Below are 25,043 nucleotides of genomic sequence, written 5' to 3'. Positions count from 1 at the left end.
TAGTAGAAACGGAATACAGTATTTGTAAGTATGTTTGAATTAGTGTATAATCACCTGAATATGAAAACTGTTTTGTTGTAGTTAACTTAGAATGAGCCTTTTATATCTGCACAAAGAGCAGGTCCTATTTGATAGAGGGTATCGTGCACCACCATGCTTCTAGAGCAGCACTGAGCAGACGACAAACTAGAACAATTGTGTTTTTGTATTTATTGAGTGGCCACAGTTGATGCACCAGTTTGGAGAATAAGAAAAATAGTGGTGTTGTTGTTGTTGTTGAGCACAAAATAAATCATTGTGCTAAACGTTGGAGGATCATATTTATTAAGCATCACAGGAGCTACTTGTCAGAGAAGGCCATCTCACAGGAGGTGTGAGCAAGCAGGCATTTCGAGCAAGGATCCGAACACTAGATATTGCTAAATATTCCTATTTCTACGCACTGTACCTTTGAAGAGGACAACACTTTTAAATTTTGAGAATAAATTCATGATTTTACAGGAATAAAGAAAGAGTGTCAAATTTACATGACTCGAGTTGTAATATCACAAGAATTGAGTCTTAAATGTTAGTCAGGTAATTTAAGAAGACAAAAGAAGTTTCAAATTTTATGGGAATTAAGTTGTAAGAGAAGTTGTACATTTCCAAAAAATAAAGCTGTAAGGAATAACAAGAATCAAGTTCTAATGTTAAGAGATTAAAGTCTTACATTTCTAAATTTACAAGAATCAATTTGCAATGATCTGAGAATCATATTATTGCTAAATATCAATCAAGTTGTAATATTACAAGAAGAAGTTGTAATTTTAGTGTATGGTTAGCCTATGGGATACAAATTGTTTTAAATATCAGGACTCTGAAATGATTGTGTAAAATGTGAGTATTAAATATGATTATTAGTGTCCTATACTACAGTATTACTTCACAAGATGCTCTATGTTACTCATATAAGTTCAGGCAGCTTGTTGCTCTTTGGATATCTCCCTTCAAAATCATATACAGGCTAACTGTAAGCTAAGATAAAGACCTTATTCTTTGAATAAACTGTGGGCTCCATACACAGAAACAACATGCTGCATCATGTCCTTTATGCTCTCCTTTTTATAATCCTTTTTTCTCTGCAGCGGTTTTATCTGTAAAAATGAAAATTATCCCCCAAAAATTACTTTAAATTGAGGCCCCAAATAGCCAAGTTGAGGTTAGGGAATAATTACAGAAATGTTGCAAGATAATAAAGTCAAATTTGGTTAAGTAGACGCATCATTGGAACCTTGGAGAGTGCAGTTTGTTTCCTGTTATCAATATTCAACATTTCTTTCGACTAACATTGTTTCCTTTCTTAATAAAGCAGTCTTCAGCCTAGAGCTAACCCAACCATAATGATCTCTTTGGTAGGGAATTAATATTCATAGGAAAAATCACTGGGACCTTTAGCCCCTCTCCACAGGAGGACACTGTTTGTTAGAAACTTTAAATCTCTTCCAAAAATATCTCCACTTCAGTATTCATAGATCAGATTGTTAAAATGAAATAGCTTTGACTGTTTCATGCTTTGTTAATGTTTCCATCCATCTCTACCTTCACCTGCTCTCATGAAGTTTTATGACTTTCTGGTGAAGTCACTTGAAGACGGACAAATTCTGAAGGCTGTTTGACAAAATCAAACCAAGGTCATATTCAAGAACTTGCTTTGAACAGACAACTGCTTCAGCTGGATCAAGTTTTGACACTTACATCTTAAGCATTGTCTGAATGTCTTTTAAGAGCAAAAGATCAGGAGTACTTCAAGGTGAATCTGAAGAGTAAGACCCTGATATTAAAAACTCTGAGTTACAGTGCATTTTACTTCGCCCACTGTCAGACAAGTGTATCTACACCTCTTCTTTTTCTATTTTGGATTACAGAACAATGGTATATTGTGGTAAATGTTAAAGAAAAGCTTTTCCCTCAGTTCTGAAATAATGATAATGCCAAAGCATATGTTTACTGTCAGTTATTGGCCAGCTGCTGTATTCGTTGGCACGCAAAACGTCACTATTCTCCTTTATTGTGGTTTATCGCCAAAAGCTGTTTCCAATAATATTTGACTTTGAAACGTCCTCAAATCTGACATTTTCTTACAGGAAACACTTTTCATACTGCCACTTTTATAAATAAAATACACTTTATGCTGATTTAGTGAAGAAAGAACAAATAAAATAGGCCATTTCCATTCAGATAATAGTGTACAAAAGACACAAATCTCCATTTAGTAAATCATGTTATACTGTGCCAAACAAAGATATTAAATCTGTGTTTCACTGCCTTCTCCAATTATTTTTTTGTACACTAAACTAGAGCAAATTGATGTTTTTTGTGAGCCAAAAAACACTGATCCAGAAAAAATGTATTACATGCTTTGTTGTTTGTAAAGCAACAGACGGTAAAATCTGTGCCCCATGTGCCGAAGTGAAAAAAATCCTATTAGAAGCTGTGTGAATGAGACACTCTTTGAAGCTCAGCATACTGTACAGTACCTCCGAGAGTGGCAGAGAGGAGGAAGTGGGTGCCATATTTCTTGATTAGACTCTCGGTGATCGACTGGAGGGTTGGGCGCCTCCCCAGCTGTCGGATGGTGTGCATGAAGTCGGGGTCGAGGGGCAAGGCGAGGCCTCCGCTGCCACCAAGGCTGTCCCGCTTCTCCACCGCCAGGCTGTTGACCTTCCATCGACCAAACTCCCTGGAAACACAGACGAACACACACACACACAGAGACACACACACATTTTTTAAATTCTTAGTTTAGTTGTTGGTATAAAAGGCCTCAGGCAGCTGTTTAACAAGCTGTGTTGAAAGAAAATGTGTGTTACATACGTCGAGGTGGGAATTCTGTGCAGCGTGCTAACATTCATCAGAAACTTACATCACCCTCACATGATGAAGATTTAATGTTGTATCCCCCGAGGAGCTTGGATAATGATCCTCTGGTGTAAAAGAAAACCGCAAGTAACCACATTACAAAAGAGAGTCACACAGCTGGCTCAGTCGTGCCATTTCTCTCATGTCACATTTATTCAATAATTCCCCATCAATTTTACTGACACATATTTTGTTTGTTTCATTTTACTACTTGTTATGTTAACATTTAACTTCTCTACATAGCACAAATACACAATCTTATCCTGGGTCTATTTGTGTTTAGAGTTCATAATTCCTCCTCTGAATGCAGGTTGACAGTAACGACAGACAAACATAGTTGTTATTTGAATTACTCAACTTTAATTGATAGTTTGATTTCACATTTTTATACTCGTGGAGTTCAGCACATTTTCTTTGTGTACCAACCATGTATCTGTCACTGGATTTATGGAGTGGTAGCAGAGGGTTGCTGGGTTGTTTCACAACTTTTTTAGTTTTCTATGAAGTCAATAATGAAATCAAAGTCACATCCATGTCTAGGTGGGAAGCTGCTGACGGTACTACCATATTCACTTTAATATAAGGCAGTTTTTTTTTTTTTATCAAACTAAATCAGACAAAGTGGGACCACCATGTTATATTCACGGTTTAGTAATTCATTTCCAATACTTATGACAACAGACGGTACCACTTATCTGTAAAGAGAATGTACCCCTCAAGACTAAGGCCAGCTGTCACTCACCGCTCAGGGAATAAAGTTGGAGTAATGCGTTGAATGAAGTTGCTCAAAAGAAGGACGAGTTAACCAACAACTGAGGCAGAGTTATGATTCCTTTTTTTGAGGAAGAAAAGAAAAGATATCCTTTATGCGTCCCACAACGGGGAAAATTAAGTTATCAGTGATGTCTGAGAGTCCATAGATGGCGAGCCTGAAAAGATTTTATCAAAAGGTATACTCATTAACTTGCCTGTCATCCGTCCAAAAGACTGCAGGTTGTTTAAATGTGCTTCATTTACAGATATAATCATGTTTTTTTCCATTTAAATGTGACATTGAATTTTTTAATAAATTCAATGTGTTTTTTTATCATTATAACCAATTAAAATATTTTTCTTTATGGTTGTCTTATAGTCAGGGTTGTCTTCTATTCAGGCCAGTAATATGTATTTTCTTCACAACCATACGGAATGAATAGAGAATGCTGTGATGAATTCAAGTCTTGTGGGAAACTTTTTCAGAAATGGTTCTGTATTGTATCTTTATTTTGGTCCCTATTTAAGGTTTTAGTGCCAAACCCTGTAGGAGAAAGGTCAGTCCCAAATGCTGGTCATTGGAGATGTACTATGCCTCTATAAATCCAGCTTCATTGTGGAAACCAAGGAGCAAGATCAGAAACAGACACCAAGATTTGTGTTGTGAGTTAATCTGTGCTCAGTTTCTTATGTTGATAGTTTTTTCATCTAATATTTTATTTGTTTTTTGATTTGCATTTTAGCATTTGTAAATAATCTCTACTGAAGGGACCTTCAACAAACCGTCTTGACTGCATCTCAGCTCTCTTAAGTTGAATCCATGTGTCCCCCACTTGCATCTTTCCCTTGCATCTTAGTCCCTCCCACCAGAGATGCATGAAAAGACCCAAGAGACCAGCAGTTTGTTTATTCTGTGTCCTGCTTAGAGACATACGGACCATTTCTTCCATCAAAACACTGTATTATCAAATATTTAATCATTTGCATTTGTATTGACTGATAAGCTGATAGTAAATTCTGTTTTATGGACAAAGATACTTTTATGGTGTCTCATGACATGAACAATGGAAATTATTTATTAGATCTTGTTTGGGGTAAATAAATATCACGTAACATTTTACAAACACAATGTTTATTAATGCTCTGTTTATGTAACTTTGACATGATAATAAATGTAAAAAATGTTTCTTACTGGCAGACAGATTCGTACTCTCCATGACTTTAATTCTCTCAGACTTAACAGGAAAAATTACTTATCATGTACTGAAATATTTAGGATTAAGTTGTTTGTGATCTTTTGGATTTTAAGACCAAAAATTATTTTTGTTAGATGGTTGTTCGATCAGAAAACAAATCAAATACTGTTTTTCTGAAAATTGAGGTTAATAGTGCATTTTCATCCTCATGTAAAACACTTTTTTATCCCAAGTTATCAAATATTAAAGCTGTACCAAAAGAACAACAACAACATGAAAATGATCTATTTCAATTGATCTATTTTGTGTCTGTTTTAATGTCCTCTGGTATTAAACTCTGATAAAGTTTTAGTGAAGTTTGATCCACTGCAGCATACAATCAGTGAGTTATATTTGACACATGGGTGCCCCAGCTGCCCTGGTGTATCCTTGCTCCTCAGATTTCCCTCCTCTATCCTTGATCCTCTCTCCTCCATGCAGCAACTGGGACACTACTTAAAATACTAGTGCGACCGAGGATCGAAGAGCAAGGAAATATAATTTAAGAGCTTTGGGATGCAGAGCATGAGTCTGCCTCCTACTTCGCCATAAGGCCTCTGGCTACAGTATCTCATAGAGTTCAAGATTAGTTTGAGTTACTCAGCTTGTGGGTGGTAATTTATCCATTGTTAGATCTTAAATTGAATCCATTCCCTGGTAATAGCATAAAGTTCATAAGGGCAGTGATGTGTCCATTTGAATCGATTGAGACTGGACTTTATTTAACACCATGAGTGATACAGTCTAAAGGGGGATTTTGTTGCAGTGAAAGAAATCAACCTGCATGCTGGATCTTTTTTCTTTGTCTGTAACCTTGCTGCTGTACGACATCTTGGCACAGAAGCTCGACTTTTCTACCTTTTATCCAGCCCGTTGACGTTTGCTTCATTAATTGTTTTGATGCTCTTTTTTATGGTAGTGAGGACTGTGGCTAAAAATGTAAGCTTTAAAACAGGTTAGAACTTTGCTGGAGAAAGCGTCATCACATTTTTAGATATCAATAATAAAGAGTTATTGCCTAAGAAGTTTGCTTGCCATACTCACACAGCAGCCAGTGTTCTCTGATATAACCATCTGGGTGAGGTAAGAGGCTTAAATGTAGTTAATATTTCGAACTACTGTTTTCAGGGTTGTGAGTTGTATAGACATATAAATATATTAATACTTTCACAACTTCCTGATTTATCAGCACTAGATGAAAACACTAGACACTAGAAAACACGCCTAAAAATCTGGAGGTGCAATGGGTCATATTCCGAAAACAACATTTTATTAACCTTTTGTTGACAGTGGCTAGTGTTGAAAGTAAGTGTTTACCCCACAAACCCCATTTTTTAGAAAGAATAAAAACTCCCCTGCTCTTTTAAATAAAAAGTAGTGGAGATCAGGGCCCTAATGCACGTCCAGCCATAAGCGATGAAAACAAGCCGTTTGTACTAATGGTGAAAAGAAAATCGATTAGCGGTATGCATGAGCCAGATTAACACCCCACCAAAGCATTACATTTAATGGCGGTAGACTCCACCATTACAGGTGTTAACGGCAGGATTACCGCACCTGTTAGGATGTTTAAAAAATGGTGGATATTGTGATTATACGTTACTGTTTAAGACCAAATATGCGAAGACAACGGATATTTGGGGATCGATCGAATCATTTGGAAAAGTATGACGATGTCGGAATATACAGCAAATTTAGATTTAGGAGACGCAACATAATTCTTAGGTAACCAGCAATACCGTGAAGTGAATCCTTCCCAAACAACTCCGTTAACAAGTCCTCATCCTTTCAACGGGGGGACAGGTGGTCCTCCACCTGTACCACGTTGTTGGCGGTACTTGTTGTGCAAAGCCGCTTTCATGTTATTTTTTAGGTCTTCTACTATGCGCTCAGAAACACCACACACATTTACCTGGTTCAAGATCTTAAGCCAAACTTTGCCTTTATCCTTGTTTGTTATCTTTGACGAGTGACTTGCTGATAATAGCTGTTTGTTCTATATTCTTGTAATAAAATGTCCATTTCTTCCGCTGAAAATTTGTTTTTTCTTCTCTCAGTCACACCGGTACCACTCGCCATGTTTAATGTTGTTTAAGCGTAGTAGGCATGCGCAATTTGAATTTGTTGGATAGGGGTTTTCCAGTTGGTTCTCTGGACATATGGCGTTTTGCACCAGCCTCACTTTCATGGCGCAATTAGTTAATTGGCCAATTATTTGCAGTTGTGCATTTGGCTAACACTATGGCCAAATGGGCCGTTCCATAACAGCATGTTAAGACTAATGGTGCCGTTTGTGTAATGGCTGGACGTGCATACGGGCCCTTGTGTTCAAGCTAAAGTAGGCTGGTTAGAAAAGGGTGACTTTGCTGTCATGGCTAAAGGGTTCATTTTATTGAGATAGTAAGTATTGTTAATAATAGTATCAAAACAACTACAAGGTGTGTTTATTTTCCTATCACCATTTTATGCTAAAATGTCGGGTTGTGTCAAAAAATGAAATGATTGAATTTTCATTTTAATGATCAGATAAAAATTTGTAAAATCGATTTATATCTTCTCTTCCCGAGAGTGGCCACTTGTCTTGTGAGAACTGCCTCTGCGCAACTAAATCTGGCCACACTAGAGGCTGGTACCTCAAAACAAACATGGCAGGAAGCTGAGCTGCTCTACTGAAGGCACCAACAAACCTTTAAGCAGATGTCTGGTTACATTTTGGTTTGAAAAACTCTGAAGACAGAAAAGCGCTGGGCAAAAAGGGGACGCCATATGTGAGATGTTCAACATGACGGTAAAATATGTGGAAGCAAATCAACAGAACCATTTAATGAGGAACCCCCCCCAATATACAATCTGCAATAACATACCCCACCAGAGAAGGCATTTGCATTTAAGTAACCATGAGCTCTCTGTGTGCCCAAATAATAAAAAAAATAGGCTGCCAAAACTTTCATACCTCTGTACAGCATTGTTAAAAAAAAGTGGCTGCCAACACCTCATTAATATACTTGAGTCATGCTACGTGTCACGCGAATGTTTCAGTGAAGCTGCCATTCCAAAACTGTATGCAGGGGTGAAACAGCGAACAATGCCCAAGGCTTGCTCTGACAGTGCATTATGCATCAGTGTAAATGATCAGTCAATCCTACTGTATAGCTGCTTAAGTTAATAGATGGGGTGTAACAAAGTAAACATCTGGCCAGTGAAATACACAGTGAATGTAGGAATGCATGTGCACAGCAAAACGTCCAGCACAGGATCGGGAGGACAGTATGCAGTCTAAAGCAGCCTCATCAAATAAGTGTTCACAGTTTTACAGAACAAGTTATGTAAGATTAAAGACTACTGAAGTGTGTTGATTAATCATGTTAGATTAAAAGAACATTATTGTGACTGCTTTGGGGTAATTTCTTATTGTAAACCTAAATATTTTAAATAATTCACCATGTTAGAAGCTTGCTTGTGCAATCACAGAATTAGCTCTCTGAGAATCTCTGTTAAAACTAAATTGGCATTGTGATGGGAATTTTCTTTAAAAATATCAATATCAAATTGAATGGAATCAGAATCTTGTGAGTCTGAATTGCGTCAGTTCAGGGAATCTGTAGAAATGTAACATTAGAATATATTTTATGGTACAATTTGAACAGATTTTATGGTAAAAGTTACCATAATTTAGACTTTTTCAAATTACTAAAATTCTCTGCAGTGTTTCCACAGAAATCAGTTACCTTGCTTGCACCTGTCTTAACAAGCTTTTATGTGCTTTAAATAACTCCTGCAAGAGTTTAACAGAACTCATTAAAATGCAATGCTGTTCCTCCAGCAAGGTTTCACAGAAAGGTGTAAAACTAAAATATAGTCCCAAGACATCATCATCTGCCATTATTTATTATCTTTTGCCCTTCGGACACACGTCTCGCTGAACTCCAGCTCTTAACAAACCAGCAGGGAGATACGACTGCCACTCTCTCTTCACGGCATCAGTTAATGTGTACCTCTCCCACAGTGCTGCCTGCTGCTCTGTGTACCTCCCTCTCCTCTTCACAGGCAATCAAATGACTGCCATGAGAAAAATGATCGGCAGAGAAATAATTGGGGAGCCGGGACAGTGTGGAGTGTGTCATTACAGCCAATCATCATAACGAGGGGACAGAGTGAGAGTCCATCCCTGGTGGACAGATGGGGCTGTGTGGATCCAGCCCAGGGTTAAGCCTAAAGCTATCCCATCAGCATGCACACACAGCAATCCGAGGTGAGGTTACTGTAGAGAAATACATATCTACACATGACGACATCTAAATGTTGGTATTGTTAGTTGATAGCGGTGAAACAAATCCATGGAGGGAAGAACTCTGAAAGGAGCAGATACAGGGAGCCGCTTTAATCACATGCCGCTGCATGACTGACAGTCACTGGTGGTGTCTCAGCTATTACAGAAGTCAGAGGAGCAGTTTAGACCCTCAGGATGTTTAAGAGCACATATTTAAATATATCAGCAACTCTGTAGTGGCTGATTTAAATGTCGTTATGACATATTTCTAGGAATAAATTACTTTAGTTTTTTGCGATCTATTCTTTTCCTGTTAAAGTCGCTGTGTTAAATGATAGCAAAACAGGCAATTATACTGAAAATTGGTTTAAATTGACTTTCCTGTCAGTTATCAAGTCAATACAGCATTTTTTTTTCTAACCTTGGTTGAATCCCATTTTGGTGGCACCCTTAATCCATAATCCTTAAAACTGCCTTTGGGTGAGAAAATGTGAGCAGGCAGCTTACAGGCTGTAGGATCGACTGCTCCAGGGTGAAAAGACCATCGAGTGGTGAGATGTCAGCTAGCCGATACGGGTGGCAGCCACATGAGACTGTCCAAGCTGTCCAACCTGTCCGCTCCTTTGTCACTTTCAGTGATTTTCGCTGATTGTGGAAGAGGTTTGGGAAAGAAGAAGCCTGAAGTCAAGGGGATGCTGGGATGGAAGGTGCATTGCAAAAAGGCAGGTGTGACTAGATAAACACCTCAGCCTATAAGATTCCTGAGAGTAAATAAAGGACTGATTGATTCATACAGTTGCATGACTCCAGACTTCAATAAATTAAAAAAAAAAGAAATTCAACCTTTGGCCTGAAGCATCCAAAAGATCAACTGACTAAATCAAGGGCGGTTCCTGGGTTGTCGGGATGGCAAAGTCTGAATGCCAACACCAGGGGTTACCACATAAATGATCACACTCTATTCACTCTTTTCAACAACTGGAGACAGGAATAGTACTAAATGCTGTTTGGACATGTGTATTTGTGTGCAAAAACAACTCTAAGCCCCCCCCCCCCCCCCCCTTCATCAGCCATTGCCCAAGTTAGACCACCCAAGGCAAAAAAAAAAGTCTGGACATGTCCCGAGCAAAATGCACGTACAAACTGTAACAACTTTTCATTCAGACTCAAACACTAAAAGACGTGGGTCTGGAACGTATCGATCAATATACTGCACAACAAAGCAGTAAAACAGAACAATGCAAGCCCAAACAATGGTTGTGATGGATGTTTCAACAAGCAGCAGCAGCAGCAGCAGCAACTAAGTGCAGCTCAGGGACACTAACTCACTGGAAGAATAACCCTATTCGCACTCTGTCATGAGATTAACTTCTGCAGCAAGGGTCATTTTCAAACATAGGCAAAAGCTCAATTATGTCCCACCCTGAAGACCCAAGAGAGGAATATCTGCTGCTTTTCACCTGACTGATCAGTATTCAGCCTGACAGACAGAGCAAAGGGCACAGTCCGCGTCGCTACAGTACTTCTTCAGATTTGCTCATCAGCTCGCAGCTAATTCAGTGCAGGTGTGATACCTGTGAGAGTCATCCTGAAAGGGAGCAGGTTTTCACTGCAAACACTACAGCAGATGCTTTCGCTGATTAGATCCTCTCTGGCTCAAAGTGCTCATCACTGAAATGATCCAGAAGTATGTTGGGGGAAATGAGAACCTGCAGACTAAAACTTCTGATGAAACTTGTAATACACACAAAAATAAAAACACACATGCAGCAGAGCTCTATCAGGCTCACCTGTAGATTTTGTATCTGGTGCTGAAGCCCTGCTGATACCTCTCTGCAGCCTCTGTGAACTCCAGGGACTGCTGGAAGGGTCCTTTATCGGACAGCAGCCAGCCCAGAGAGCCCGGGATGCCGTCGCCTTGTCCGACTGCGGCTGCGGCTCCACCGGCCGGGGCAAAGGCGGATGCGCTGGGCCTGGAGGTCCAAAGGCAGCAGCAGCAGATCCAGAGGCTGAGAGCTGCCCCCTCCCATGGCAGAGACAGCCGCTTATGACTGATCCTCTGACAGCTCATGCTTCACCCAGTGACACCTCATTCTCTCCGGACTGGGGAGAGGAAAGAGCAGTAAGGGAGTTATTCACACATTTTGGTGATGAAGAAGTAGTGCGTCGCGCAGAATAGAGGGTTGGATTAGGACTGACCTTTTCTGCACATATTTGTGTGTTAAATAGACTTCAGGCATGATCAAATGTTGTGATATGAATGGACACGTACCTGATTATCCAATATTCAACTCTTTCGATCTTGCAGGAGCTGTGAGTAAATCCTCTCCAGTTCACTGATCCGGTTAAATACATCAATTCGTGATGACTCTTTGATTTCTGCGCGGCTCCAGCTTTATTCCTGCTCTCTAACAACTTTTATTTCAGGGCTCGATCCCTCAGTAACCTCCGCTCATCCATCCGCTCCTCCTCGGCGGGAAGTTGCAGCTGCGGAGACGCGAGCGCAGAAGAGTTCATTCTGAGGCTGTCAGCGCGCTCAGAGATATTTCCAGAGGTTAAATGCAAATTGTAGCATCCTGCATCACGAGTGGAGTCCTTTAATTGCGACGTGTGCTCCTTAAAACTGTCCTTCTTTCTTCGTTTTCTTTGTAAATGTCGTGTGAGCGGTTATATCCCTCCTCTGCAGTGAGAGCTGGTGGATGAATGAACGCGTGCTTGAACACAGAGAGCTTTTCTTCCTCCTCTGTGTGTGTGTGTGTGTGTGTGTGTGTGTGTGTGTGTGTGTGTGTGTGTGTGTGTGTGTGTGTGTTTCAAGTGAGATAGCAAGAGGGCGAGCAAGTGCATCCTGATGAGGGTAATAAACACACTCTGGGTACATTCAAGTTTTGAGGACAGCAGGAGGAGGAGGATGATGATGATGGTGCATCACTGGCTTCCATCATTTACCATTACCTCCACATAATTCCTCCTCATTATTTCCGATCACAGCGTGCTCCTCTCTGTGAGCTAGTGGCACAGTAAAAGTGTTAAAAGGAGCTTAATAATAGACTAATCATCTCTTGGTGGGTTTTTTTTGTATTATTTTATTTTCCAGAAGAGCTTCACAGACAGCAACTCGCATGACTTAACAGCTCACAACGACCTCTCCTATGATGACATGCACATTGCATTTGTCAGAGAGAATAATTGCAGGCCATTATGAGGGAAAAAGGTTTTGTATTTGATGTGATTTTAGCATAAAAGTGGGCTCATTTTGCCTCCTTGAAGTAAATTAATTTGCACTGAAAAGAAATTTTCTCTTAGTGCAAAAGGATGCTCCAATCCATGATTATGCAAAAGTACAGTCTGACCTGTGGCTTGTAAAATATAAACTTTGATTACTGGGAAAAGATTTTAGAAAAAGTTTCATGGAAATGTCATAGCCCTAATGAAGAGGATATTTCATTTATATTTTTCATTCTGATTGTAGAAAAATTGAGATAAAAGCAACTGATATACTTTACTTTAATTCACTTACCAAAGTAGGTGTCGGTGTGAGATCTGCCATGACATACAGAGAACAAGTCTGGTCACAACAAACTGTTAAGACAGTAAAAAGGGCATCACAGAGTATATTTCTCATTGTCTTAGAGGAGGATAACACGATTGCTGCTTGTACATAATTGCAGTAAGTATACCAAGAGGAGGAAAAATACCTTATTTTTTTAACTCAAATCTTTTAAGATACCTAAGTAGTCATCAGCGCACAAATATGTACTGAAGAAATATAAAGCAGTGGTGGCCCCATTGGCACTATACATATGTAACAGTGTGCCCATAGTGCCGATTTGTTGACTGCAGAAAATGTAGTAGACACAACCCAAAGCTCAAGCAATCAATAAAAAAATTACTGAAATACCATTATTTGATGACCTACTTTTTTAGTACAAGTTAAGGATTTTTCCAGCTAATGGCAGTTTTTGGAATAGTATTCCAAATCACTGCTACTGTTACAAATCCCTACCTGACCTATGTGATGTGATCTCAACACACATTCACAGTCTGTTCCATAACGTCAGTGACCTAAGTTTTAACATTTGGGCTAGTCAGACAAATATCATTCTCATTCATTCATTTGTACCAGGCTGTTAACATGTTTATTTCTGTTGCTGTATTTTAACATTGGTGTTAATAGAGTCTCCATGGCTTTTGGAGCCAGTCTGTGGACACTCAAGGAACTGCAGTTTTTATCGCTTCCACATTGGCCTCATTTTATAACATTGGAGGCTGCCGCTCGAGTTCAACAGTCTTTGACCTATCCACTGTAAAAAAAATAAAAGTAAGTCTGTCTTTTAGATGGTTGCCAACTTGAGTTTATTTTTAATACTTGCCTTCGTGGAATGTGCAAGACTCACTGCTTGCTCAACCACTTCACCTTTGAAAGAACTAGCGGCAGCTGAACTAAACATACTGGGTAACTTATTCCCCTTATTCCTCATTTAATTCTGCATCAGTTTTAGTCTTGATATGAAAATAGAGATTTAACTATAGAAGAATGTGACCTGTAAACAGTACTCATGAAGAGTAAAACTACTAGAAGAGCAGAAAAGGTTTTTGTATCAAACATGTTTGAATCTTCTGTAAGTTGTGAGTACTAATATTAAGCCTAATGGGGATTGACTCACTTCTGGAGCCAGCCTCCAGTGGCCACTCAATGAACTACATATGTTTAATATTCTGCAGTGGCTTCATTTCTCAGCACTGAGGGTTGCTGCTCGGTGAAATCATATTACTGATGTAGTTTCTCAGACAGTTATGGGCGAGACAGGTGGAGGAACAGATGCTGATGTGAGCCCCCTCCTTCTCCTCCTCCCTCCTAGCTGCAACATCACAGCTACTTGACACACAGCAGACAAATCTCTCAGACATGTGAAAGCTGAATGACGATGGAGGAAAGTTAGCTGCCACCAGCCTTCAGATTCTGGTGGAGGAGAAAGCAGGGATGTAGGTCTTCGTGTGTTTGTTAGTGCAGTGACAGGTACAGCAGATGAATCTCTAATTAGACTCTTGTGTCTGCTCTTTGGGGACTACAACAATGATACAAAAGCTAAATTATCCAAGCCAGAAGTTGTTTGATGTTAGTGCAATTATTCGTTTTGTGTGCCAAGAGAGTCCTTTGTCTTCCTCTTTCAAGTCATCTTGTCATTATGCTCGTCACTCACACCGAAAAGCTGATTGACAAAGGCCTCTCTGTGTTAAACAGGCTGTGATGAGAGTGTCTGCTTCCATGATGGGATTGAATCAATAGTCTGGTTCCACTGATTCCCCTTTTGCTTTAATGTTATTTGGCCAACAAACCCCCAGGATGCAGCGGTAATGTTTTCTTCTTTCAGGCTTGAAGTAAAACAACTCAGTGTTAGGAGTCACAATTTTTAACGCAAAATTGTTGCCGTCATCATCAGTGTATCGAAAGTGAAGCAAATGTGGAAATTCAAAAATCTGAATATTTCCTAATGGCCAGCAGAGGGAGGATTTAATGGTTGTAAAACAAAGTGCTATAGTATGGAAGTTACAGCTGACAACAAGGGCAGAATTCACCTCCGCACAGTGAGTGCCGATTGGGAAATGAGCTATTCAGACTACATTGGTTTTGAGACGGTCTGATCTACGAAGATTCTCAGTTTACCTCACCAACCATTCCTGCCTGTATGCCGGCGCCACATAACCTCACCCTGTTACCTGGCAACGGTAGGAAGATAGCTATTGTGGCTACCTACATGGCACCGTTAGTGTCACGTAACTAATACAACCATTACCAACATTTCAAAGAGAATTTAAGTTTCTATGCACTTGCCTTTTGCACAAAGAATTGTGGGATATGTTGGGCCACAAAGGATGCTCATGTAGCTGGGGAAAGGGGAATACATTTGTTGCTGAATTTTAAGGAGCTTTGAAATGGGACAGCCCTTGACGCGCTGCAGTGATGCATTCGGTCTTCAAATGCAGCCTATGTGTCAGCCTTGTGATAGACTGGTGTACGTTTCAGGTGTACCCTGCCTCTCGCCCAATGGCAGCTGGGATTGGTTCCAGCCCCCCCCCACAACGAAATACTGAAAAGATGGTAGAGATGATGAAATGATAGATGGATGGAATGATGGATCGATGTAAATAACCCCTAGCTGCACTTGCACTAACCTCTATGCCCCGAAGAGGCTCACAGCCCACACTCCGGGAATCACTCCTACATATGGTAGGCTAGTTTAATGATAGGTCAATTAGGACAAAGACTTGATCATGTGTTTCAATCCATCATCCAAGTAAGTTCACTCCTGTGCAAAAGCTAGTGTTTGATGAGAGGCTTCAAAAGGGTGGGTCAGTAATGAATGACATCATCCCGGCTATGTCTACTTCACGTATACAGCCTATAGTTTTAAACAAGTAAAACACTACTAAAGTTAAGGCCAATTTTTCTTTTATCCCCCACCAACTGGATGTAGCTCCCCAGGTGGCCAACCTTAGCTTTCAGGACATCTGTAATGATAGGAGAGCTTGTGTTTGCTTGTGCAACAAAAGGAACGCATTAAATATTCCAGCTTGTAATTTGTGCAGAGAAGAAGAGGAGAAATGAAGGAGGCTAAATGAGCTTTTCCCTCTGGGCTGCAGATTGTTATAGTCTCTTGAAATCTGGGTCTTTGTTGTCTGTGTGAGCTGTAATTGAAAAGTTCCAACACCCTCCCTCCCCCCGCCAGTCTGTTTCTGTCTTCCTTCCTTTCTCCCTTTTTCTCATCTCGCTCTCTCTATCCTAGTTTCCCCGTCTGACACCACATAACTTCCTCTCCCCCCGTCCTCGACCAGCACTCTCTCTTCTCCTCTTTCAGCATCTTTCATGCTTCTCATTTTTTGAATTCCATGTCATATCTCAACCCTCCCTTTCCGTCTTCGAGCCGCGGTCGCCTGCTGCGCTTTAGGACCCGTGTAGCTGATTTTGATCATTTGCAACCCAGCCTTCCTCAAGCATATGAGAAAAGAGGCGGAGAAAAACAGAAGATGATGTGAAAGAGCTTGACATGACAGTGGTGTTAATATGCCTGAACACAAATGCCAAACATGCAATATGCCAAAGCAATCACATCCCAAGAGTGACATTGTGATTTCCTGCCACATAAGAAGTGAGGGGAAAGAGGTTCAGCTGCACCTTATGTGACATCAAAGCTAGGGCATCAAGCAGGACTCCGACTGTGACTGTATATGTGAAGCTTTGCGTCGGCTCTGTTGAAATGAAATAAAAAGTGATAAATGGAGGAGTTCTGTGGACTTGTTCCTGTTTCAGCTGATATCAGGCAGTAACTACAAATGTGTCTCACCAAGTAATTGCTTCTTCTGCTGCTTTTTTTCTGAAAGAATGAATTTTACTTGATGAGCAGAGTGTACAACAGATCATGTCTGCGCTGTGTGCCGTGTTCCCGTTGTTCTTTGAAAGTCTCTCAAAAAAGGAAAGGCGATGTTACTTGGCAGCAGGTGGTGAATGTGAAAGTGCAAACAAATTGGAACGGATGATGATGATGAGGTCTCAGCTTTGCTAATTCCATTTAACCCCGAAGTGAAAAGACAGCGATTGGAGCAAAGCCTCTCGAGTGTGAGTAATTGGACAGGGATCGCAGAAAAACATGTTTAGAAACCTAACAGCAAATGCCCTCACGTCTAAATGTAAGCACGAGGGGGCTGCGGCACATTAGCTGTTGTTGCAGCACATTAAACATGATCTCAACACTCAGATTCAATAAATTAATTAATTAGATGAGTTGTGAGATCTCTCCTGTACACCTTTCCATGAACAAGCTCTGCTTTTGCTTTTATGCTAAGGAAGCAAACAACAAAATGAAAAGCACGGATGGATGTGAAAGAAAAGTGGAGCTGTTTTCCGACAGGTCTGGGGTCTACCTGGTCGAGCGCTCCTCAGTTCTCTTGGTTATTCAGGTCAGGGAACGCACATGTCCAAGGCTTTGTCAAAGGATTGGCTTCTGTGGCCCAGCTGCTATTTTTGCCTCTTCCCTGTTCATGCCCTTTCATTCTTGAGTCACACTGGAGCATTGGAAGGCTGACCTAGAATAGTGAAAGCCTGTCACACGACAGGACGTGAACATCTGTGCACAGAAAAGGTAACAAACAGTATCACTACTTAGAACCAAAGTGCTTCTCTATTAAATGGCCTCATAGTAGCAGTGTATATGAAGCCAGTTGGTGAGGACTGATGCCTTTAAGTGATATTGCACATACTGTATAAAAAATAGATGTATATAATTCAAAGCCTGAGAGAGTGCTGAATGCCAGGGTTCAATCCAATGCATATTTGCCCTCCAGTTAAGTGCGAACACTTGTCATGAAACCTTTATACTATATTCTTATGACGCACTGTTCTCCAGAACTGAAGAAACTAACTATAAGCTTCCAACAAAAATGGATTCACTGCAAAAGGCAGGATATATATTTAACATTAACAATGAATTTTCAACATTTTTTGAATAAAGAGTAACTTCATTTTACAAAAGACTAGTTGATTGATTTAGAAATGAGTTAGTTTTCCTAAATGTATACACTCTAAAGTGAGAGACAGTGTGCCAATGTTATCATTGTAGTGCAAAAACTAGTCAATTTATTTTTCTCATTTCTTTAAGTTGCTTTACTTCTTGGGTTTCAAGGTTATGGGTTATCTATGCAGGGGTAACATTTTTAAATTACAGTCTCCTCATTCAACTTCACCTTTGGCTTAATAAAAGTTAAAGTTGTAGTGCACTGAAAAAATGAATTTGATTCTGTAACAGCTTTTGGTTTGGGAAGAAACTGAATAAAATAATCTGCTTTTGCTTTGACATTGTGTAAATGAAGGTCTCTCATCTTTGCAGCTACCAGAGTTAAGGAGAAGAATAATACTAACTTTAAAACACTTTCAAGTTTACAGGAGAGTTTTTTGCTGTTCCAATAGCCTACCTTTTTTAAGGGGATAGTTGGGTATATTTGGAGTAGTGTGTCACTATTAAGTGAACTAGCCATAATGGATGTCAGTCAGTTCTGCCCCTTTAATAAGAAATTGTCAGGAGAACCAGGCACTCAAGCTGGGCTACAGTTTTCTGCAGACGAGGCCAAGTCGACCTCTTAATTTAGCTAATTTTAAAATACTCTGACCCAAGCACTCATCTCGGTCTAAGTGTACACTGTACTGAGAACTTTTTCAGCACTTTACTTTGCCATCATTCGTTTTTGCACTATTTGCAGACAAGCTCTTCTACCAACCTCACATCTATTTGGGTTTGCAGGTTTCACAGAGACACAAAATACAGCCAAGCTAAATAATGAGTGATTCTGACAGCGTTGATGACTTTCTGTTTACTGTGGACACACCTTTATGAACTGGAGTTTACAGGGGAAGAACGAGACTCAATGGAGCAAGGAGAAAAAGGGGAGAAACTTCTGTGCTAGCCAGAGAGCAGGAGAGATTCCAAGTTACCTGGTTGTGTAGGTGTGTAAACTGTAACTGCTTCACTCACCAACCAGAGTTCCCTAGTATAATCAATGCTGCTGTTTGTTACCGACTTTCTTACATATTCAGGAGTTAAATGAGAAAACCAGAACTTCCAAAAAGAGTATACACTTATACCTTGAATAATACTTTTGTTGAAATGTATTAAAATTGTTAACATGGTATACCTGGCCCTGTCTGTAGCAGTTGACAGCTTCCATTCTGGTTCCCTGCTGGTGTCTTAACTTAGGGGCTGAGCTGGCTGACATCACATGTAGCTTATTCACTTAGTATTGACAAGTATCCCAAACAACCTTACTTGGGGAAAAAAACAAAAAACTTCCCCTTAAATGTGATTTTTAATGGAAATGTGATCAAAAAGAAATTCATTTTTCACTGAATAATGAATTATTCTTGAATAGGCAAATGTGTCCTTTCTTATTTCATTTACACTCCTGAAGCTAACTTACACTTCAACTGAAAAAGTTTTCTGAAATCATATTTGTATGTGACCTGGCTTTAGAATCTCCATATCTGGCTTTATTATAAGAGCATTTTCTGGGGTGAAAGATTTGAAAATGTAATATATTGTCAACGTTTCATACACACAAAAAAAACAGGCATATCCTTGTGAGGCACCTTTTTACATATTCTATTATATTCTTACAAAGCTTTGAGGTAAAACCTGATTGAAACCACAAATTAAAGCTCTTTTCTTATTCCAAGCCGAGCAGTCACCATGAACTTATACTCATGTAATGCTTGATTGTCAGAAGATTGAAAGAAATTTAGCACTCATGAATGTCAGTCTTGAGTTACAAAGCACAAAGTTAGAATTCATCTATTTCTATTGAGGTAGAGCGCACTCCTCCTTCTTTGACATCAGGTATACTGGGGAGAAGCAATGGATGTTGTTAATCTGTCAACACAAATCCTGATCTTTTCAGTCCTGGCCTTTGGACAAGCTGAAAGAGATGGAAATTGTGAAAAATAATGATAACAACTGAGCAAAGTAAGTATGATTTAATTGGTTAAATCAGGTAAAAGGGCTTCTTTGTCCTGGTATATGTCATTACAGCAATTTAAGAGGTGTATTTTTGTTTATGAAAGCTGAGTAATTAGCATTTAATTCTTCTTTCTAACATCCTGATAGTGAATCATTTCTATTGTGTTACATAAGGCATGGAAATCAGTTTTTTCAACATGTTGCACTTACTTTGGACCCAATTTAAATTATTTTTTCAGCCTACATATTAAAAAGGGTGTCTGAATTTATAATGGAGTATATATCTACACACATTGTGTGCTCTAAGGTTTCTGATTTGAGATGTGTTTTTTTGCTCTTTCATGCAGGGTAATTGAAAAACTATTTTGAATGACCCTTTGTCTCAGACTAAAACTTTTAATATTCCTTTCCTGATAGTTAAAGCCATTTGGCAGCCACTTCAAACCAATAAAACTGACAAATACACAATCAACCCACAAGTTGAACTTGTTATAAAATAATTGCTCATGTAGACATTTAGAAAATTAGCAATTATTGTTAACCAGCTGGGCTCTAGATCTATCTTCTGCCAATTTATACTGACCAGAGGGGAGCCAGTGTTAGGTAAAATGTATAGTGGGCAGGTGGTTATGCAAATTAGAATCCCTGATGTGAAGTGGAAGGTCTTGCTCACACTTATTACCTGGCTACCAACAAAAGACATAAACACATTGACACAAAATATGTATTCGAAGATGATTTTGAAACATTGGCATGTCATTTAGATTAAAAAGAACATTTCCATTGAAGGTAACGCTGAACGGGAATTCTGCAGGAATAATAAGTTGACATCACTGTCCTTATTCAGATCTTCTTCTTCCTCGAGTTTTGTAAAGGGAAAGGGGATTTGGCTGTCCAGTAGAAAGGTAGTGAGGTCAGCATTGCATTTAAAACCTTTTAGATCTTGTAGCGCCTGCCTCTGTTTATACGCAACACCGATTTTTATGCGTGTCTTGTTTCTTGCTTTCAACCTCCTTCTTGTAAACCTGCTTCTCAGCAAGCATCCCCGGTATGTTTGCTGTTTTCTTCCTTGTGTATGCGGTCATGGCAGAAGGAGGAATTGGAAGTTTGTGTCGAGGTTGTCTGCTATTGTTGCTTAGATAAGATAAGATAATCCTTTATTCGTCCCACAATGGGGAAAGTCATGGAGTTACAGCAGCAAACAAGAAGGTGTACAATACAAGAAGTTCAACAAGAATATATATATATATATATAAATGTCCATCAGAGATGACAGCTTGGCCATAATTCTCCTGTCAGCTACCACCTCCACAGGGTCCAGGACTGAGCTGGCCTTCTTCACCAGTGTGTTCAGTCTTGCTCTCCTGTATCCTGTCCACCCACAGCAGGTGAAATCCTTCCAATGTGTAGGTACTTTGTTTGACGTGGTAGGGGCCGCCCCTCAACCAATCAGGAGGGTGGGTCGGAGATTAGCTCTGTTTGGTCTGTGATAACGGGAACAAGGGGAATTAAACATTGCTGCACATTGCAATACAAAGGCATTGGAAAACAGTATTTGCAATAATCTCAAATTGCTTCAATTACTGATGAATGCCAATGGGTATTGTGACTTTTTCTCAAACACAGCAGAAAAATAAGTACAGGTTTTTACCCAATCCCTACCAACTGCACCTTTAAGTCATGGTTTGCAGACCATTTGGAACAGCACCACATACAGATGGAAGCTTTATAAGAAGCAATATTTTTGTGTATTTTTATTTGTTAAAAAATATTTTTCAATTGAAATAACACATATGAGGCAGGTATTGTGATGATGACATTCAATAAAACCAATTTTAATCTAAGTTAAAGGTGTTAATGGTTTTTTATATAAACGTCCAGGGTTAAAAGTTAATTTGAAAAAAGCAACGCAGATGGTAGACAATTAAAATCTTCCACTGACTAGTTATAACAGCATATTGATTGCCCCACAAGCTATGAATAGGGTATTGTATGCCACTTGGATTATGAAGAGTTTGCTTTCTCTGCTGCGGTTGACTCATCTGTGGACTTGTCATTCAGAGTTGTAGCTCCTTTTCTAAAATTACTTTGCTTTTTGTATTCCTGATATTCTATTTGTAGAACCTTGGACTTCCTCAGTGAAAGGAAATGACAACGAACATACTGTTGTCTGTGTTGCATAGCCACCATAATATAATGCACATGTAAGTATAGCATAGTGTAATCCATATCAGTCCCTCCAGGATTTTGCGGGATTTTTTTGTGATTGTTGCGGCCCAAAGAGCCTGGATTTGCGACAGCTTTTTGAAAAAATTGCGGTGAAAGTTGCGATTATTTTTTTTTTGCTTTTGTCCCCCAATGCTAAAATACAGTTGTTTTTAGAAAACATTCTTGATGTGGCCATTGACTGTATTCAGTCACGGCACTCTGAAATTAATCTGCATCTTTGATGACAAGGAGTTGATCAAAACTTACTGAATGTGTCTGATGTTTCACCAAACTGGATTAAATCAAGCTGTAGACGCAGAGGTTTTTACGGTAACCACGGCAACAACGTCAAACATCAAATAGTAAACAGACGTCCCCCGGTTGTGTCTTTGTCACTAACGCACACCGGGGGTAAAAATCATCAATGAAGATGAGACAGATGCATGGAGGTGAGGAGAGCTGGTTCATAAAGCACACCTGCTGCAGGTAGGTGACCAAGCGAACACTGAGCCCCTCAATCTATAAATAATAACGTTGTCATCGTCACTTGTCCTGCCTGCTGTCCTCTCTCTTTTCACCCGTTCTCTGTGCGTGTTTTGTTGTTGAAAAGTGCCGATCAAGTGAGGACTTATGTTTATGTTCCAAGGAAGTCAAATTGATGACAAAACCGATGACGTGCAGGGGCTGAGGTTAAGGTAATTGGTCAAATTTGCGGGAAAGTTGCGGTGATTGTATAAAATTGCAGGGCCGCGAAAAAATCGCGCTGATTGGTTGAATTTGCGTTGATAGTTGCGATCGCGAAATCGCAACTTCCTGGAGGGACTGCCATATGTTTGCACTGGATGACTACATATACTCAAAGGAAGGCCAATGCTGTATGTCCTTCACGTTGATTGATTATTGATCTCAAGCAAGAGACATTTTCTTTCCAATCTAATCAACAATAATACAAACCACAACTCTAGTTTTAATACATTTTACTTCAGCTTTTTCAAAATGGTAAGCAGTGTTTTGCAAATATGTGAAATACTTCTTTACTAAAACATAGGTTCTTAAACTATTTAGCAGCTCCCCTTCTCAGTCAATAACCTTGTGATTATTTCTTAGGTACAAATAATTTCCAGTCATAACTTTTCTCAGCTGTAACTTTGATACACTTAAGTACTTGCCTCTCCCTCACTGGGCTGCTCCATTGATCGACTCAGTTGGCCTCAGAGTTAGGGTTCAGCTCACTGGGCGTCTCTCCGGCACAGCCAGAGACCCAGAGAGCCGCTGAGGATTATTTGATGGACTGCTCCAGTCACCTTGGTCATATGGGAGAACAAAGTCATCATTTGATTATAAGATGAATGTTGGGATGGCTCCTTGTGACAGCTTTGCAACGCTCGTAATGCATCATAATTGCTTCTAATGTATTTTTGTGGGCCTTAGCACGGGGACAGCTTTGAAGAGCTTTTGTGAATATGTAATGATTCCTTGGTCAGTGGTGCATTAACACGTGGGGAGAAAACATCATCAGCAGTGTGCCGGGGCAGTCACAGTGTCATTTGAATACATCGCATCACATCTAATCCAAACAATCACTAATATATCCATCCTCACTGTGGACAAAGCTGTGTACACACTCTGAAACCTGTTGCAACATTTCCAAATAAATCCGTTTGTCGTCTCTCCAGAGAACCTCCAAACTTTTTTCAAAATGTACAGGTGGCACTTTTCTGAAACAAAGCGTGACCTTCAGATCTCATTATATGAAGTTGTGTTTCTAATTTGCCTGAGATGAGAAATTCAGTTGCCAAATATTCCTCTGCTGAAGACACTTGCTGGCTCATTACACAGAAAGAATATATAATGATGTGTTCCAGCAGCAAGGTCAGACTCATCACGAATCCTCTGGTCAAAAGAGACAGATAAACTCTTTTTCTACCTTTATGGTTTCTAACACCCCCTCAGTGTGACTTTAATAATGTTATCATACTTTTTTTTTTTTTACATTGTCAGAGCTTATTAATAGACGGAAAGAGCTGTTGTATGTTTGTTTGATCCACACTGGCTACGTGGCTCAGGAGATGTCCTGTCTACTGCAGTGTTCCAGGAACACAGGATGAATTGTCTTGATTTTAAGACCAGACAATCATGGTTCTTTAGAGGGTTAGAGCATCATTGACTGTAAATCTCACCGGTTTTAGAGCCAGAGTCTGCACAGTGGAGATTGAGTGGTGGAGCCGCAGAACTGATGTCCCACTTCACCACCCAAAACACGCATTTAACTTTCCGATACAACAGCAAAGATCCCTCAAGTCAATACTCCACAGCAAAACAGATCCTTGTTTCAGTTTGAAAGTTCCATGACTCTTGTGTTAGTGTTTGTTGTGTTTTCTCTATTCTTCGATTAATGAAAACTTGGATATAAAAAGCTAACTTAAATGACAAGAGGCAAGTAAGTATGTAGGTTAAACAAAAACCATGATCACCAGTATTTTGATTTTGTAGTTTGACCCATGTCCCACCTGGCAACATGGAGGAGGCAAGCTTTAAGACCTATACTAAAGTCAGTCAGTAGGTGGAGCACCAAATGTTTAGCTTTATGTTTAGGGAGCTGTCAGGCTGTCTATCTTTTTTATAGAGTCTATGAAAGCCATATTGACCATTGGTGACCCCCTGACCTTTCCTCTAACCCGACCCTGTGGTTCAGGTGTCAAAACTTCTAGAAGAACTTCCCAACATCTAGTGCAAAGACTGCAATGAAAAAAACTCTGACGGCCAAATTCCACCTGATCTAAGTCTGGTCTGTCTCTGACTTCTGCTCATTTTGTTGAGGGCTGAGTTGTTGTTGTTAGCCATTTAAGCTTGCTTGTACTGCACTTAGACCAGTGCTTCACTTCTCATAGGTTTACTCTGAACTTGTAAAATCAGCTTTAAGCCTGTGTACTCAAAATGTGAATTTAATTACAACAGTCTCAAGATTGACTATAATGGACAAATCATTATGATAATCTTAAACAGCTTCACCTCAGTGTGCAATTTATTCCAATCAGTAATGTCTTTTGTTGTCTTATTGTAATGATGCTTTTTTTGTACATAGGCATCATAGTAAATTAGGGAAACCTCAATGATTTTGAGGTTGAAATAAAGCTTTGAATTTAAACTTGTCAACTGTAGCTGCAGATGTTAGTG

The 25,043-nt window shown here is 39.6% G+C and overlaps 1 protein-coding gene across 1 annotated transcript in view; it reads right to left on the bottom strand.

Annotated features, from left to right (window-relative positions):
- LOC117827353 (BMP/retinoic acid-inducible neural-specific protein 3-like) overlaps positions 1 to 11,921 on the bottom strand; it is a 34,420-nt gene extending 22,499 nt beyond the window's left edge. Inside the window, exons 1-3 of the mRNA XM_034703918.1 lie at positions 11,429 to 11,921; positions 10,947 to 11,259; positions 2,517 to 2,719 (exon numbers count right to left, since the gene is read on the bottom strand). Of these exons, the coding sequence (XP_034559809.1) occupies positions 2,517 to 2,719; positions 10,947 to 11,227 (484 nt within the window). The 5' untranslated portion in view covers positions 11,228 to 11,259; positions 11,429 to 11,921. The remainder of the gene's footprint in view (positions 1 to 2,516; positions 2,720 to 10,946; positions 11,260 to 11,428) is intronic.
- Between the last annotated feature and the right edge of the window lie 13,122 nt (positions 11,922 to 25,043).

The sequence above is a fragment of the Notolabrus celidotus genome, chromosome 15, assembly GCF_009762535.1.
Source record: "Notolabrus celidotus isolate fNotCel1 chromosome 15, fNotCel1.pri, whole genome shotgun sequence".
NCBI lineage: Eukaryota > Metazoa > Chordata > Actinopteri > Labriformes > Labridae > Notolabrus > Notolabrus celidotus.
This window is presented reverse-complemented; position numbering and strand designations above follow the sequence as displayed.